Genomic DNA, 19,569 nt, shown 5'->3' with positions numbered 1-19,569 from the left:
CTACAGACATGTTTGATTAGTCTCATATATTAAAAAAGCCTATTTTTAAATTAAAATGATTGTTTAAGACCTTGAATTTAAAAATTAAAGAAAATCCACAAATCGGAATCATGGTTTAATTCTTTTTCAACTCCTAGAACTAGAAGTAATAATGCGGAGACAATTACTTTTGTACTTCGAAAATCTATGTCATTGACAAAAAAAAATGTTACAAGCTTTTACATATTTTAAATAAAACACGCAATGTTCAAAAATTTAGTTGTAATAATAAATATTATTTGGCAACTCTAATAACAACCAAATCCACTTTTATACCAGTAGATATACATTATACAAGTCTTCAAACAAAATGTATCAGAAAAATTCATTTTCGTACAAACAAATTATTGAGGGCACACATACGGAACTAAATAATATTGCATGCAATTTATTGCGCAAAATATTTCATTGAACTCTCAAATAGTTTTTTTATTTTTTTATATCCAAATCCAAACCTGATCAAATTCAAGCGCAGAACGGAACTCTAAATTTTAAAATGAAAAGAAAAAAAAAATACAAAAAACATAACACTGATTGAGGAGGGCTTGGTTATATAGATTTCTCTTTGCAACAAGTTACTAGTTTTTTTCTTCTAAGATTTTAATTAAAAAAAGTTAATCACAAATTGACTCTGCAAGTGCAGAATAACTAAGCATTAAACAAAAAAACAATTTTAAATTAGTTATAGTTGATTACAGAAAAGGTATCGCAATTTTTTTTTACATCTCTGAAGTCCAAGGCTTGAGACACAGGTAGAAACAATATAATATGCAACTTTGCCATTGAAAAAATCTTGAGCATAATTCAATTAGTGATTATATTTTCTTTAATTAGTTTGAGTGAGCTATTATAAAGATAATAGATGTGATTGAAAATTGTATAAAAACAACCATTTGAAGTGACAATTGATCGTTCAATGCAAATATATAAGTGCAACTTTGTCGCTTAACCTGTAATCTTTAAAGGTTGTTAAAATTATAATGCATCAACATTGAATACTGAAGTTTAAGGGCAAACTTGTTGAGAAGTTCAACTTTGAATTATCAATTTTTACTTCAAGTTTTCTAATTAAAAGTATTCACTTCGCAATTTCGCAAAGTAAGACGCACATTTCGCAAATCATATTATTTGAAAAAAAGAAAAACGGAGCTTGACTGTCAAAAAATGAACTCTGTTCTTTGATCCGAATGTCTCCATACTAAGAATAATAAATTTTGTCATATTTTGAAACTCTTTCGCAGAAAACTCATTTCGCAATTTTGCTATTTCGCAAAGTTTTAATTCTTTATAATTCTTTCTTCCAGGCACAACAACGAGGCCGTGTGAAATTTGGTATGTCTATCGAAAAAGATGATGGAGACAAAAACACCAATCCCGAAATAGTCAATCTATCAAGTCAAGTTCGAGGCTCTGCACAGCCCAGAGCATCAAGTCGCTTTCGAGCTGCCAATCCATCTGCCATACCATCAACAATAGAAGAAATCAAAGACTCTCCTCGACCTGCGGCGGCACAACGAGGAAGTCGAGGTCGTGCAAATGATCGTTCTTCTCGAAAACTTACCGCTGAAGCAACGGAAGCTATTCCATTAGTTCGTTCTAGGAAACGTATAAGTCCCGTTGCTATCCCATCAATAAGCGTTGATCAACCAATTAAAGTTGAACTTCCAACATCAAGTGTTGACCGAACAAATGTAATTAGAAGAAGTAAAACTAGATCAGAACCATTACCATCATCAACAAGTGCACCAGTTAGTATACGAAGAAGATCAGATACACCATCAGATGGACCAACTGAAAGCATTCGAAAAGTTAGAACCTTCACATCACGAAGTGTGACAAAGCAAGCTGATGATATAATTTCATCTGAAAAGCCATTGACTGCTGCAACAACAGGTAGTAGCAATTGGAGAAATGCTGGAAGCAAAAGAGGATCGGCAAAAGTTAAATCAGGTGAAAGAAAATCCAAAGCTTTGGAAGAAGATCAACTAGAAGATGAAAACTATCCAGAACATTTTAAACTATTATTAAAAAAGCAGCAACCAAGTCAGGATTTGTTACCAAAAAACTATCCCAAACTTCCAATAAAAGAAGATCAAACTCACTCGAAGATTAATGAAGTTTATGAAGCTCCAAAATCACAGCCAAGACCACGTCGCTTAGAACAAATAAGTCATGAGACTAGCGATGAAATTCTTCAAGTTTCTCGAGCAATTCCAAAAGTTCGACGAGTTGAGTTGAAACGAGAAGATACAGCTAGAGCTGCTTTGAAATCTAGAAGAATTGAACCTCGTCAAGAAGAAGTTAAAAGTGAATTAAAAATTGAAGAACCACAGAAATCAAGACGCACTGATGCAGAGAAATTGCGAGCTCAAGTCAAAATTAATAAAACAGGAATTAAGTCAAGAAAGAAGGAACCTTTAAATGAGGTACAACGTGAAGATATTCCAAAAGTGCCATACAAATCAAATAGAAGAACTGAATCTTCAACCGAAGACAATGAACCAGAAGTTAAACCGAATGAAATTGAAGAATCAACAAAAGGATCAAAATCTTTGTTTTTACCTCGAAGAGCTGAACCATATCGTCCGAAACCGAAAACAACAACACAACGTCCATCAACAACTTCAAAACCTATCAAAAAGCCTGATATTCTTGAAACAAGGCCAAAATTTAAAAACCGATTTAACAGTCGATTGCAATTTCCTTCATTGAGAACGAAAACTCCATCAATTTCAGATGAAATTTTGAAATTAGATAATGAAGTTGTTCATACAAGTCCAGCACCCCCGCAGCCAGTTAGACCGCTGCAGATAACAAAGTCGAGGAATTTAGCAGGTGAAAGGCCGGTTGTAGATGCAAGACCGAAGGTATGTTATTAATTTTCTAAAAAGTTTAAAAAACTTAGTTTTGAAATTTTATTTTAGCCAAAACAACAAAAATTCAGTTCTCGTTATCGAGGTGATGCTTTTAGTCGTTATCAACAAAAAACTGAACCATCAAAACCTATTTATACACCGACTATTCCAGCTTTAACTACTGAGCCTGTAAGTAATTTTTCTATTTTATTTTGTTTAAGTTAAGCTCTTATCTCTTTTCAAAAGAACTCGAAAAATCATCAAAATTTTTTTAAATTCCAAAAAAACAACTAGAAGCCAAACATTAGTTGTCCAACATTACTTGATTCAAAAATACCACCACCCATCATGCCATATCCATTTTCATAAAACTTAACATCAATATCAAAAAAACCTAACATGAACACAAATGTATGTTATAATATTTTTTTGTTGTCTAACTCAATTGGTAACACTTGACATTGACGGGACAGAGACGAAATTGACTTTTTTTTTTGGAATCCAAATTAATTAATGTATTGTATGTATTTTTGTAGGTTATGGTTGAAGAATTTTTTTAAAATTTTGGGTGATGGAAGAAAATATGTATTTTAGAACGATTTTGTTATACCCAGGCTGCTTTTCATAATTGAACACATTGAATTACAGATCTATTGAATATGCTTTACCAAAGTTTACCAAAAGAACTAGGATTGTGAATTTTGAACATGAATAAGAAGATATTGTTTCCAAAGAAGATATACATAAGCTCGAAATTAGTCAACTATTAAATTATAAATCACCCTTGTTATTTAGGGTAAGGCTCTGTACTTAGATGTCAAAGGGGTTAACATTCTGCAATGCCCATTTAAGAGTAAAAATAAAAATGCTGCAAATAGATATCACGAAGACCCCAAAGTCTAAACAAAATACATAGCTTGCTGAAAAAAAAAATTGTCTGTAGTTTACACAACGTCGGCTTAGAGTGAAAACCTGTTAACTGACACCTTCTAACTCCACATGACCATTAAAAAATCCTTAAGTCGACGATATACAAATTTGGTTAAAAGCTCAATTTTATAGATGTTTAATTTTGATGACAGCTTAAAGAGTACTCAATACCTTTTCCAATTTTTAAATTCAACTATCAAACGTTTTTTTCGAAACCAATTTATCAAAGCAAAAATCAATTTTTCAATTTTGGTGAGCATCTTCGAATTAAAATCCAATTGTCGTGGATACAACTTTTATGGTATCCCTAATTTTGAAAGTTTCTGAGTTTTAATTACATACCTATGGGCTAAAAATTTCTAAATAAATAAAAAATATTTTATCCAATTCCCTAACTTTAAGCATGGAATTTACGGTACAATTATCGTACCGATTATCGTACAAAATTTTAATCGCATTCAATAATATCGCACGGTCGAACGCTGATGATGGAAAACAAGAGGTAGTATGCGATTGATTAGATGAGGGTTGTACCGTGTGTTGGCTTTTAATTCACCTATGATTCAGTTTTTGAGATTACATACAATTTTTTTAACTAACATCCAAATAATGGATAAAAATGAGAAAATTTATTTGACAGATAATGAAATCATATGAGAATCGCATGGTGTATGTGCTTTCTTTCGATATTGTTAACGATATCGGTACATCTCAAGTCGTGTACGATGATTGTATCGTGTATCAAATGCTTTATGCTTAACCGACGCGACGCGTATCTCACAATGTAACGTTATTACCAACTTTCAATTTTTTTGTTTAGTAAAAAACAATCTTTTAACCATAACATTCTTGTAGATTCTTTGCTTCCTATCTCAAATGTAACTTAAACTGAATTTCAATAGGGCACAATTATTATTACTTTTGTAGTTTTTGCAACAAACAAACATTTTCTTAACACCCCAAAAAGCTCCCTTTTAAAAGAAAAATAAGTATAAACATATTTGATTTGCAATTTCCATGATAACATTTTTAATAAACATCGTAAAGGTAAGGTACCATTCATACCATTGGCATTGGTTTTATAGGACTTATCGCTGATTTTTCTTATTTCCCAAAAAAACACCCCTTCACCTAAAATATTTTAAAAGAAGGCTTAGATTCTTGGTTTCTTTCTTTAATGTTTCATTTTTGACAGAAACCAATTCTCAATTTTGTAGAGTCTTTGGATTCAAAGTTCTTACTATAATAACGAACTATATAACAAACGAACATTTTTCACCAAGTTTGAGAAATAAACAAAATTTATGACAGCTGTTATGAAACCTTTCTCACACGTATATAGAATATTTTGATTAAAAGAAAACTTTTTTAAAAGTTTGATGATGGAAATTACTAAATGTTAAAATGTTGATGTTTTACTGAAAGGAATTTTAGTATCTTGTCCCTAATGTTTTTTTTATGCATTAAGTGTTACAAAGTTTTTGATAAATATAGATGTTAAAAGGAAAATAAAATAGACCTTTTTGTTGAAGTTATTCATTATTTATTGTGTTAATTCTACTTTAACATTTTCATAACTCAGTTTTTATGTTTTAAATCAAGTTTGTTTTTGAGAGTAATTCAATATTGTTTTTAAAATTAATTTTCATTCTATTAAATTCTTTTACATTGTTCAATTCGTTTTCTTAATAAATATTTTCTTTCTTAATTAAATAAGATTTATTTAATATTCAATTCCTTAAAAACAATAGGTTATGGGCCTAGTCGCGAATATTAATAAAACTTAATTTTTGATTTTGATTGAATTTTTTATTTGAGATTTTCGAATTGGCTGTTTCTGATTTCTAAGTATGGATTTAGCGAAGCATATAAAGCTTTTGGCTAGTGAGTCTGATTGGCCTATATGGAAGAGGAAAATCAGAGATTTGCTAGACTATCATGAAGGCGCTCTAGACGCAATTGATGGTATTCTGAAGAAGCCGGAAGAACTAGCAGCAACTGCTAAATCAGATGAAATCAGCTATTATAGAGAACAGAGCAATTTATATAGAAAAGCAAACAGTTATGCGAAATCCATGATTACAAGCTCGGTTACGGAAGAAGTATACCAAAAGATCATGGATAAAGAAACCGCACACGAAACATGGGATGCCCTGAAGCAACAATTCGAAGCAACTTCAAAGGATCAGTTGTTTAAGATCTGCACTGATCTTTTTGCATTCAACTGGAATCCAGCTCAAGATGTATCGATGCATATTGCAAAACTTAGAAGTTTGTGGAACGAACTGAACAGTGGTCTTAAAGCGAAAAAGCAACAGGCATTACCAGATCTCATGTTAGTATGCAAAGTATTGCATATTTTACCAAGTTCGTTCGAAACCTTTAGATCAAGCTGGATGCTGCTTACAAAAGATGAAGACAAAACGTTTGATGAATTGACTATGCAACTGTGTATGTATGAAAGGAACTTCAGAAAAAGAGAAGATACTGAAAACTTGGCTCAAGAGGCATTAGTTGCAAGATTTGACAGAACGAAGCAAGAGATTCGACAAAAACCAAAAAGTACAACCCGAAGCAAAAAAGATGATGTCTGTAATTTTTGTAAAAAGAAAGGACATTGGGTTCGAGACTGTAGAAAGTGGATAGCTGAAGGCAGGCCAACAAGAGGGTTAGCATCAAGCAGCAATAAAACTAATCTTGTTGATATTAACGCATCTCTAGTGTCAGTCTGCAATGATGCCTATGCAACAGAGTTGAGTTCAATGGATTGGTGGATAGATAATGGTGCCACAAGACATGTCACCAACTGTCCAGACTGGTTCATTGATTTTGAAGAGTTTGAAAGCCCTTGTAGAATTCAAGCTGCTGGTAAAGAAATATTAAGCGCTGTTGGAAGTGGAACGATAAGAGTGAAATCAACCCACAACAACAAGAATGTGACACTGAATAATGTATGGTATGTTCCGACATTATCACGCAATTTGTTTTCTGTTTTGGCTGCTCAGGACCGAAATCAAAATAGTATTTTCAAGTCCTCAGCTACAAACTGTTGGCTTGATGTAGATGGCGAAACAGTGCTGTGTGGAAGTCGACAATTGAATGGAACACTATACAAAGCATCCATTTTACCAATCGTTTCAAATTTGAAGTCTACCATGCAATTCAATGTAGCCGTTGAAGATGAAAACACATTGCAACTTTACCATGAACGATGGGGACATCAAGACAAAAGACATGTCAAACAAATGCTTGAGAAAGAATTAGGGATCAAAGTCAAGTTAGATCAAAATTTATGTGAACCATGCATTTATGGTAAAGCACACAGGTTACCATTTGGAACAAGGAAGAAAGCCACAACACCAGGAGAGCTGATGTCAACTGACGTGTGTGGTCCTTTTAGTGATTCCTTCAAAAAGAAAAAGTACCTGGTTGTTTTCAAAGATAGCTATTCCAAGTTCCGGTATGGATTTGCCATAGAACAGAAGTCAGAGGTCAAGAATGTGCTAAAAGAAGTTATTGCTCATGCAAAGATGTTGGGCCATTCCATAAAAGAACTACTCAGTGACAATGGCGGTGAATTTGATAATGCCGAAGTTAAACAAATTCTCAGTTCAAACGGAATTACGCACAGATTGACGGCCCCATATACGCCTGAACAGAATGGCGGCAGTGAGCGTGAAAACCGGACCCTGGTAGAGATGGCAAGAACTTTTAAATACTCTAACACAGAAGCAAACTATCCAGAAGCAATTTGGGCGGAGCTTACAAATTCAGCAGTTTATATTCTCAACAGAACTGGAAAGTCTTCAGTGGACGGTGTAAGCCCGTACGAATTGTGGATAGGTAAAAAACCCAGAATCAAGCATTTGAGAATTATTGGATCTACCTGCTTCACTCATATTCCAATCCAGAAAAGAAAGAAAATGGACAAAAAAGCGGTTAAAGGCTACCATGTGGGGTATGATGGTGATGAGCGTTATAGAATCTACATCAAAGAAGAAAACAAAGTAATCTTATCAAGAGATGTAAAGTTTCAGGAAAATCCGATTATATGTGAAAGATCTGTAAAACTACCCCTTCGAGATATTGAACTAATCAGCAAAGAACAGCCAGATATACCAGACAATACAGAAAGTAACATATATTCAGATGAGTACGAAACTGGGGATGAAAACAGTTTTCAAAGTGAAGAAAATAGCTTTCAAAGTGAAGAAAACGATGTACCGCAAGAAAGAATAAATGAACGACTAAGAGAACGATCAACTTTAAGAAAACCGCAAAATCTTAACGATTATGTAATGGCAGCAGAAGATTACATCAATTCTTCATCAAACCCTGAAACCTATCAAGAAGCAATTAATTCCAAGGAAAAATCTGAATGGAAGAAAGCTATGCAAAAAGAAATGACATCTCTTCATGAAAATCGAACTTGGAGATTGACAGATTTACCAAAAGGGGCTAAAGCAATTTCTTGTAAGTGGGTTTATAACTTAAAGAGAAATCCAGACGGCAGCATCGATAAGTACAAAGCAAGACTGGTGGCCAAAGGATTTAGTCAAAGAGAAGGTATTGATTATAGTCAAACTTTTAGCCCGGTAGCGAAATTGGGAACTATTAGATCAGTTCTTAGTATTGCTGCAAGCGAGAAGATGCATCTTATCCAGTTTGACGTGTCAACAGCCTTCCTGTATGGAGATTTGGAAGAAGTTATTTACATGAAGCAGCCCAATGGATACGAAGATGGCACTAACAAGGTATGTGAGCTTAGAAAAAGTTTATATGGGTTAAAACAATCATCAAGGTGTTGGAACAAGCGTTTCGGCAGCTTCATTTCCAAACTTGGATTCAGAGTAAGTGACGCTGATCCTTGTTTGTATATGAGGGAGAGAAACGGGAAGAAAATCATACTTGTTCTATACGTAGATGATGGGCTTGTTGGGTCAACCGATGCTCATGAACTAAATACATTCATTGAAGAGCTGAAAACAGAGTTTAAGATTATCTCAAAGAAAGCTTGCTTCTTTTTGGGATTAGAGATAGAACAAAAAGAAGACAGAATAAAAGTCAGTCAAAAAGCGCACGTGAGAAAAATTCTTCATCGATTTCAATTTACCGAATGCAAAACAATTTCAACACCGATGGTAAAGACTCCTGAAATCACAAAAACAGGGAAAGAAGAAATTCAAAAAGGTAACTTCCCATACAGACAAGCAGTTGGTGCTTTGATGTACCTTATGCTAGGAACAAGACCAGATCTGGCATATAGCATCGGATTCCTCTCCAGATCTTTAGAAAATCCAACTGCAGAAGACGTCACCCGAGTCAAAAGAGTATTCCGATACATTGCTGGTACTGTGGACTTGGGTATTGAATACAGAGAAAATACAAATAGTCCAGTGCATTTATAATTTGACCCAGCAGTTTGTACCACCCCCAAATTTTTTTTGCTCATTCGATAGAGCATTGGCTGAATATCATTACCCTGATTTTTCGCACTCGCGAAATTCACCTTTCGGCCGCCATCTTGGATTTTAGTTTTTGTTGAATATCTCGATTTCTATTGATTCTACATAAAAGTTGTGTATACAAGAAACGTAAGCAATAAAATTTCGCGTCTTTTATGTTAAGAACACTTTTTCGATATTCTGACTATTAAAAAAGTTGCAAGCCAAAAAAGTAAAAAAAACCAAAAAAATGACAATTTTAAAGTTTTGAGGACTTTTTATCAAAATTATGAAAAAACGTTCCGAGAAAAGATTATTCACCTTTAAATTCTCTACAACTCTGCTATACAACTTTTTTTTCTATCTCTATAAATACAAAAGTTATTAGTATTTTTTTCTGTTAAAAATGCTCTTTTTTGTTTGTGTTTTTTATCTTTACTTTTTTCTTAAATTTTTTTTTTACCAAATCTTGAATTTTAAATGATTAGTGAGTATTTTAAAGCTTTATGTTACAAGAGAAAATTCAGGACCTGCAATTTTTTTATATTTAAGACTCTTCATTTCGTAAAAAAGGGCTATTTTTTAACAAAAAAGTATTAATAACTTTTGTATTTATAGAGATAGAAAAAAAAGTTGTATAGCAGAGTTGTAGAGAATTTTAAGGTGAATAATCTTTTCTCGGAATGTTTTTTAATAATTTTGATAAAAAGTCCTCAAAACTTTAAAATTGTCATTTTTTTCGGTTTTTTTTTACTTTTTTGGCTTGTAACTTTTTTAATAGTCAGAATATCGAAAAAGTGTTCTTAACATAAAAGACGCGAAATTTTATTGCCTACGTTTCTTGTATACACAACTTTTATGTAGAATCAATAGAAATCGAGATATTCAACAAAAACTAAAATCCAAGATGGCGGCCGAAAGGTGAATTTCGCGAGTGCGAAAAATCAGGGTAATGATATTCAGCCAATGCTCTATCGAATGAGCAAAAAAAATTTGGGGGTGGTACAAACTGCTGGGTCGTCCATATATGAACATCATAAATGCACTGGACTAAAAAAGAGGAATCATAGAATGCTTTAGTGATGCAGATTTTGGTGGGTGCACTAACACTGGAAGATCAACTTCTGGTGTAGTTATTACTCATGCTGGAGGAGCTATTTCTTGGTTGAGTCAGAGACAAGCAATGGTAGCAACGTCTACAACTGAAGCTGAAATCGTAGCAGCAAACGAAGCAGCGAAGGAAATAATTTGGCTCTGTAGGTTATTCAAAGGAATAATGAAGTTGAAACAAACGCCAATTCTTCAAGTGGACAATTCTGCAGCGGTCAGACTCGCTCAAAACCCAGAGTTTCATCGAAGAACAAAACACATTTCCGTTAAACATTTCTTCATTCGAGAAAAAGTAAATGAAGGCAAGCTTGAAATTCAGCAAATATCAACAGAAAAACAAGTAGCTGATATAATGACGAAACCACTTCCTTATCCAAGACTAAAACTTTTATCCGGCGAAATGGGTCTCTTCTAAAAATGTCAAGCATCAATTAACAAGGGAAAGTGTTGAAGTTATTCATTATTTATTGTGTTAATTCTACTTTAACATTTTCATAACTCAGTTTTTATGTTTTAAATCAAGTTTGTTTTTGAGAGTAATTCAATATTGTTTTTAAAATTAATTTTCATTCTATTAAATTCTTTTACATTGTTCAATTCGTTTTCTTAATAAATATTTTCTTTCTTAATTAAATAAGATTTATTTAATATTCAATTCCTTAAAAACAATACTTTTAAACAAAGCTTAAATTTTCTATTGGGTGATAAAAAGTGTTAGAAAGTCATGAAGATTATGCGTATTATTAAGCTTTTATCGTAAAAACTTTTCATGTAGTTTTTGGCTTCCAAACATTGATGTTTGATATCGTTTGTTCTGAAGAAAATAGTTACAAAAATAACACGTCATCATTCTGAGATCTTCTTAATCTATAATATTGGGTCACATGCATAAAAAATAGTAAATGCTTTCACTTGAAAAATTGTAAAGTATGAACCTTTTATATCCACAAACCTAGTTTATGCTAATTAATTTCATATTGCTAGTATTTACTATTTTTTATGCATACGGGCCATTGTGTTGAATTCTAATTCCGAAAAATTATTTTCTTCGAATTCAAGATTAGAGCCACATCAAATAAATAAAGGTCACAAAACAACTATAATTTTTTGAAAACAGATGCCTTAACAGTTTTTATTGCATCATAACTAAGTTTTCTGTTTGATGCTGAGCTAACCGAAAGTATGAAGAATTGAACATAGGTCTTGAGTTAACACCGTTTATTCAATTCAAAGTTTAAAACTACAAAAATCTACATTTTGTTTTCGATAAATACGATCCAATTAGAAATATCGTAACAGTAAAATTTTTTTACTTAACTTGAAAATGACAAAATTACTAAAAATCTGACCTTTTTAGTTTACAATTTGGAAATTTATTTTCTACTTCCACGGTTCCAATCAAGTTTTCTCATCAATGTTGGCGATTAGTTTTTATAATAGAAGTTCCTTGTCTTTTTATTATGCTCTGAGGCACATTGTTCTCTCATCCCATGTATTTATTACGTAAATATTCATTTATAGTGTCTCCAATCACTTCATTGGTGTCGATGCTGATTGCATTCCAAACGTTTGATTCGTTGTATTCTGACTGATCTTCATTGATTTTATTTCAACATTTCACTCTCTGACACTATGTGTCAACTGTCAAATGGGTTCAATCTTAACTCTTGCAATATAAGACGTGATATCTTTTAAAAATAAGAGGAATGTTATAGAAGGAAGAATTGTAGATGAAAAAATGTTGACACTTTGATTGTAGCACTTCTTAACTAGTAAAAAGCTAAATCCATTGGAGTAGTTTTTCATCCGCTCTCCATATGTTGGCCAATTTACATTTCTCATTATATTAAAGTCTTAAACTAAAAATTATGAATTTTTTGCTTTATAAAATTAAGACACAAACGACAAAATGACAAAAACTTTAACATAGCTAAGCCACACATTGCAGAGAAAAAATTAAGAAAGCTCCTAAAAAAGTGTTGCCAATTGCATGCCATCACACACCACAAAAACATCGTTTTGCTTTATTGGTCACACACATGTTATACTCGTACATTTCTTTCACTGTCTATCTATTGCATAAATAAATACAAAAATATTTCAATTTCCTATGACAATTGAAATCCATCCAAAAAAAAAATGCTTTTTAAAGGCTTTTGTATGGGAGTGGTCCATAAGCCATCCACCATTAATGGGACCCAGTTACCAGGAAAGGAACACTCCATCTGATACCTATAGCTATCATCAATCGCCACAATTGCAAAAACTAAGGAGACACAGCATTCTCAAACCGGCCATCATCAGTAATCAGATTCAAGTGCCGCAACCGCCAACACCACCATTACCAAATCGAAGACCAGTCCAATTACAACAACAACAACAAGCACCAACATCTTATGCTCTACATAAGAGTTTGATCAAAACGACAGAGCTCCAAAGGCGATTCGTGACGCCACCAACTACCACCGAGATACCACACGATCTCAATGAAATTTGGTCCTCGTTGTCGTTGATACAAACCAATTGGAGTAATAAACGCATAAGCCAAGTTGGAAAATAGGCCGACTACGACGAGAAGAGGAAAATTTTGTTTTGTTTTTTTTTCTGTTTTGTTTTTGTTTAATTTATTGGTTACTATTTTTGTTTTGCTGTTTTTAATTTGTCATGTAACTCTGGTGTATTTTATATTTGGTGATTGGTTTTGTTATTAATTTTTATTGTACTAAGTTAACATCATATTAATTAATTCATATGCCTATACAAAAACCTACATTAAACATATAAGTTAAATATATTTATTTTGGTTCAATTTATTTATAAAAATTTTGAAAATTTTAAACAAATATGTTTCCTTTTTTCAAATTTAAAAAGAATAAAATAAAAATTAAATAAAATAACTTATCATTTGGTGTTTATTCACTAATGTTTGGCTTCTAATAAATTTTATCAGATTTAATTACATATTTGGGGAATATTTGTCGTTCTGTAGAAGGAGGAAATATTCTTTTAATAATAGAAAGGAGAAAATTATTTATGATGTTTTTAATTTTTTTTAGAATGATTGTCTTGTTAGCTGTAATTAATATGGAATTCGATTCTGAGATCAATTAAATAAAAGCGGTTTATGCTTTTGCTTCAAGAGATGTTTATTTGCTAGTTATACTTGTTGATTGATTTCAGCTTTAACTGTTATTATATGAAATCACAAATTACATTATAATACAGTCAAATAAGGAGAAAAAATGGGTAAATCTCGGAATGAATGTTAGTAAAAATTTTTTTTGCTCAATAGGGTAGGATGGTATAAGAGTGCGCGGTTGATAAGAGTGCGCAAGGCCATTTTCTACGGTTTGAAAGGGAATATAAGACTGAATGCACTTATTTTGGAAAGATCTAAATGAGTTTGGTCTGTTGTCAAAATTTCATGCAAATGTGTTTTCAAACAGAGGTGCTAGTTAAGTTTAAGTTTTTTAGCACTTTTTTTCTCCAATTTTTCTTGCCAAACAAATTAAATTTTCCACTTAACAACAAAAAATAACAATAAACAAAGTATGGGACATTAAAAAGTCGACAAAAAGAAACATTTGAGGAACACGTAAGACTGGTCATAAAGTGCATTGTGAAATATATATATATTCTTCGATTACATGTCTGAGCGTGTAAGAGTGCGCACCATGATGATGTATAAGAGTGCGCGGGTTATAAGAGCAGTAAATGCTATCCAAGGCTTCAAAATAACTGGCATTTGTCCATATACCAGCAAACAGCAGCTAGAAAAAGCAATTCCAACCAAAAAGAAACCAAATAAAATTTTTACAAAAAACAAGCGAATCAAAAAACAAGCGAATCAAAAAACAAGCGAATCAAAGAGTAACTAGGAAATATTGAAATTTTCTCGGAACCATTAATCGAAGACTAAATTGATTGTTCCTCATGCAAGAAGTGATGGGTTGAAAAATACTCTTTTCATTTAAAGTTAGGCAATTTTATTTGCGACTTTTGTGCGAACTAACACCTGTGCGCAGCTGCGCACTCTTACAAACTAAGCCGCGCACTCTTACACAATAGGATGTATAAGAGTGCGCAAATTTCCTAATGTGGTATTTTGTTTATAACTTTTGAATTAATACATTTTTGTTACCAGTTTTAAGTTTTTTTCGTTGCTTTGATTATAAACTAAAAACTATATATAAAAAAAGTAGTTAAATTCTTTTTGTTATTGTTTTATTTGGTATTTTGTCTAAAATGCGCACTCTTATACCACCTTACCCTATCTTCCTTTTGCCATTCTATAACATATCTCAAAAGTCTAGAAAAATCTCATGTCCGCTTGTCGCGATTTCAAGGTCAAATCGCGAAATGGAGATTTTCAAAATTAGCAAAAATAGGCTATGGTATTATATACACATATGATACATGATTTCAAGGTATTTTTTAATGCTGATTCCAAAAAATCTAAAATCAAGACAATCTGACGTCTCTGGAAAAAGTTATACCTGTTTTTCATCTGTCAACTCATATTATTATAACAATTGCAAACTTACTGCCGAAAAACCCTTAAAAGTTATGGTAGATGAACCAAATTTTGCATGAAGATTTTAGAATCCATCATTATTAAAAATCAAAACAATCCATTACAAAAAATATATATACCTACGAAATAATGGTATTTTTTGATGGAGGGGCAAATTTTAGGATATGCACTAAAGAAGATTCTTGTTCATCTTAGGAATAAGTGCCAATAGGCTATTTTTTTCATTTTAATCTTTGTTTGGATATTCTTTAACTACCCTCAAAAATCTAAAAAAATCTCATGTCCGCAAGTCCTAATTTTCTTGGTTTGAAAATAAGGTGCAGATTTTAAAAAATTGAAAAACTACACTTTAGATATTTGTGTCAGATCAACATGAATAAGGTGCATTACTTTTCAGGGATGGTCAAGTTGACTTGTTTGTGAGTTTTGTTGGAATAAGTGTTAAAAAATACCTTTAAATCATGTCGCTTATGTTGGTATACATATAAAAATATAAACTTTTCTTATTAATTTTTTAAAATCTGCACCTTATTTTCAAACCAAGAAAATTAGGACTTGCGGACATGAGATTTTTTTATATTTTTGAGGGTAGTTAAAGAATATCCAAACAAAGATTAAAATGAAAAAATTAGCCTATTAGCACTTATTCCTAAGATGAACAAGAATCTTCTTTAGTGCATATCCTAAAATTTGCCCCTCCATTAAAAAATACCATTATTTCGTAGGTATATATATTTTTTGTAATGGATTGTTTTGATTTTTAATAATGATGGATTCTAAAATCTTCATGCAAAATTTGGTTCATCTACCATAACTTTTAAGGGTTTTTCGGCAGTAAGTTTGCAACTGTTATAATAATATGAGTTGACAGATGAAAAACAGGTATAACTTTTTCCAGAGACGTCAGATTGTCTTGATTTTAGATTTTTTGGAATCAGCATTAAAAAATACCTTGAAATCATGTATATTATGTGTATATAATACCATAGCCTATTTTTGCTAATTTTGAAAATCTCCATTTCACGATTTGACCTTGAAATCGCGACAAGCGGACATGAGATTTTTCTAGACTTTTGAGATATGTTATAGAATGGCAAAAGGAAGATATTGAGCAAAAAAAATTTCTACTAACATTCATTCCGAGGTTAAATCCTTATTTGACTGGATTATTACTTTTTTTTCTTTCATTCATGAAAAAAAAAACAGAAGGATTCTCGAAATAAAGCAATATTTAAAAAGAAAAACAATAAAGCTTCCATTAATAATGTGAATTTTGTTATTTCTCGGAGAGGAATAGTAACAACTTTTGTTTTTAATTGATTAATTTCATTATGTCCTTGCGTATAATTTTAAATGGAAACTTTAATTAAAAGTGAAAAGTAAATAGGATTTTTAAAATAAATAAAGTTTGCAACTCAGCTCTTTTGTTTAAATTAGACAAATTATACTTGGTAAAAAGTCTTCGCAATGTGGAGGAATTTAGGTTAAATAGTATGTATTAGGGTGGGTCAAAAAAATCGAAATTCTTTTTTTTGAATTGGTACTCCGAAAACTCGATTGCTAGACCCCTCTAGAATATACACACCAAATATGAGCTCTTTATATTAATGGGAAGGTCCTCCGCTTTGCAATTTTCCATTTTTACATCAAGCTTCTACTAAAAAAAAATATTTTTTTTATTAATTGACTTTTTAGCAAATTTCTTTTCAGATTCTTGTAGGAAATTGAACGCTCTACAAAAAAGGCCTTATACACTTTTTTCGTTTATCTAACCGTTGAATAGATATTTGAGGTAAAAAAATCGAGAAAATCTTTAAAAATTCGTTTTTTGGTCTTAATTTTGTAACAAACTGAAAAATTATAATCATCAAACGCGCAAGACATATTCTTGTTGGAAATTGATTGCTCCACAAAAAAGGTCTTGTTAACTTTTTTCATTAATCTAACCATTCTAAAGATATTCGAGGTCAAAGTTAAAAAAAATTATGAAAACATTTTATATTTTAAAAAATTTTCCAGTTCACTGAAAATTTAATATTTTCAATTTAGCAAGACGTAATCTTGTAGGAGCTTAAACGTTCTACAAAAAATTCCTTGGCATCAAATTGATTGCTTTAACCGTTTAGAAGATATTCGTATCCAAATCGAAATGCATACGGGTCATAAGAAAACTATTGAAATCAGTGAGCATTGGTTTGGATACGAATATCTTCTAAACGGTTAAAGCAATCAATTTCATTCCAAGGAATTTTTTGTAGAACGTTTAAGCCCCTACAAGAATATATCTTGTTGATTTGAAAATTATGAAGTTTCAGTGAATTGGAATTTTTTTTTAAATATAAAAAGTTTTTATATTTTTTTTTAACTTTGACCTCTAATATCTTTAGAATGGTTAGATAATTGAAAAAAGTTATTAAGACCTTTTTTGTGGAGCAGTCAATTCCCAACAAGAATATGTCTTGCGCGTTTGATGATTATAATTTTTCAGTTTGTTACAAAATTAAGACCAAAAAACGATTTTTTAAAGATTTTCTCGATTTTTTTACCTCAAATATCTATTCAACGGTTAGATAAACGAAAAAAGTGTATAAGGCCTTTTTTGTAGAGCGTTCAATTTCCTACAAGAATCTGAAAAGAAATTTGCTAAAAAGTCAATTAATAAAAAAAATATTTTTTTTTAGTAGAAGCTTGATGTAAAAATGGAAAATTGCAAAGCGGAGGACCTTCCCATTAATATAAAGAACTCATATTTGGTGTGTATATTCTAGAGGGGTCTAGCAATCGATTTTTCGGAGTACCAAATCAAAAAAAAAATTTTCGATTTTTTTGACCCACCCTAGTATGTATATGAAAAAATTCGTATGATGTATTTATATTTCTTAGACAAATATAAAATAAGAGGAAATTCATCGATGAAAATGGAAATTGTGGTGTTTCGTGAAAAATAAAATGTTCTTACCGGATACTTAAAAAAATCGTACTCGAATATATATTTTATTGCAATTGCAATTTGAGTATAAGTTTTGTTTTTTTTTTTTTTTTTAATTAAAGTCAATATTTGAAAGCTTTTTTTTTCATTTTCAAACCCATTTTTTAGGTAAGTTCCAGAGTAAAGCAGGAAAATACTTTCAACACTTTTAGGCGAATAAAGTATAAGTTGTTAACTAAGTTATGACTTCTTAAACTAATTCTATAATTGAGAAACCATAAAGAAGCTTTTAAACAAAATTCTACTGTTTTTGCTATTTTGTCCTTCAAAATTCTGCCTATTTAAATTTTGTTTTCAATTTTACCCGCCAGAATTTTATTTATTTCAAAAACCCAAAACTATGTTTTTTAGGTGCAAAATGGCTTACAAAAATTCTGGCTGGTAAAATTGAAAACAGAATTTAAATAGGCAGAATTTTAATGGACAAAATAGAAAAAAAGTAGAATTTTAAAATAGAATTTTGTTTAAAAGCAGAATTTTGAAAGTCCTGATTTCGAAGTCAGAAATAAAGCCGCATAAAAAAATCTTTTGTAAAATAATATATTTTCCTCATATCTATTTGCCTGTCGATCTACATTATTTATATTTCGAACTGCTGCCAGAAGTGTGAAGAGATTTTTTCAAAGCTTGGCAGTTAATATTTTTAGTAGCAAAAATGAAAATTGTATGCATTAAAATGATTTATTTAAAAAGCGGCTCTATAACGCTTCATTTTCTTTTTTTTTTGAAACAAGAAAAGTAAAGGTAAAATAGTACAAAATCAATATAATAAAAAAAAATATAAAGAAATTATAATTCATTGAACAAAAATCAACGATTTTTCCTCCTGAAAGTTTGCATAGATTTCTATTCCGCAACCGTTACTTTAAAGCATCTTTATCTTGTTGTCAGTCTCTTTAAAATTAAAAAAAAAAGTTGTGATTAGTTTTTGAAATACTATCCAATTTCGGTTTTGACTTAGAAAAAAATTTCCAAAAGTATGTATTTATTTAAGTTCAAAGGAGTAACGTGAAATGTGTCAATCTATATAAGACTTAAGCAGAGAAATTCCAATAGGCAATTTCATGGTAACTCACGTTACATCCAGAAAAGTGTCCAATACATAAATAGATAAATTGATACCAAAAAATACTGTTTATAAATGCAGCTAAACCATTACCTACTTTCATAGTAAAGTATTTTTTTTTATTATTTTTTTAAACATTTGTCAAGAAAAAATAAAATTCGTTAATTCAAGTAACACTAATCAGACACTAAAGTTTAAGAGCTCGACAGTTTGGTACTTCTCTGTTCCATACAAAAAAATTAATAAAAAATTAAATATAACTTTCTTGAAAATGGCTCAAACGACTTACATTAAGTACTTGAATGTTAAAATCTATTTCAAATCCAATTCTGTATTTTTCACAAAAACATACATACATACATATAATGTCAAGAAAAGGTGTTGCCATTTTTTGAGAAAATTGACACACATTTTGGCTACTGTCAAACATTTCTTTTAGATCTAAATAATTTAATTCCAAGCAAGGTATTGTTTAAAACTGGAGTCATAAGATTATATTTTAAAGAAACTAGATTTTATATCATGCTTTTACAAGAAATTTCCAATTTTAAACCAAGGTCCTGGTTATTATCATTTTCCATAGAAACACATAGTAGGTATGA

At 31.1% G+C, this 19,569-nt stretch overlaps 1 protein-coding gene across 3 annotated transcripts in view; it reads left to right on the top strand.

Annotated features, from left to right (window-relative positions):
* Positions 1–19,569, top strand: part of LOC129917943 (mucin-2-like) — a 98,073-nt gene that overhangs the window by 51,167 nt on the left and 27,337 nt on the right. For all 3 annotated transcript variants that reach the window (XM_055998191.1, XM_055998189.1, XM_055998190.1), the window contains exons 3-4: positions 1,344–2,906; positions 2,964–3,083. In XM_055998191.1, the coding sequence (XP_055854166.1) occupies positions 1,344–2,906; positions 2,964–3,083 (1,683 nt within the window). The remainder of the gene's footprint in view (positions 1–1,343; positions 2,907–2,963; positions 3,084–19,569) is intronic.

Source organism: Episyrphus balteatus, chromosome 4, assembly GCF_945859705.1.
Source record: "Episyrphus balteatus chromosome 4, idEpiBalt1.1, whole genome shotgun sequence".
In the NCBI taxonomy this organism is placed as follows: Eukaryota; Metazoa; Arthropoda; class Insecta; order Diptera; family Syrphidae; genus Episyrphus; species Episyrphus balteatus.
Note: the sequence above shows the minus strand (reverse complement) of the source record. Positions and strands in the feature narration are given on the sequence as shown.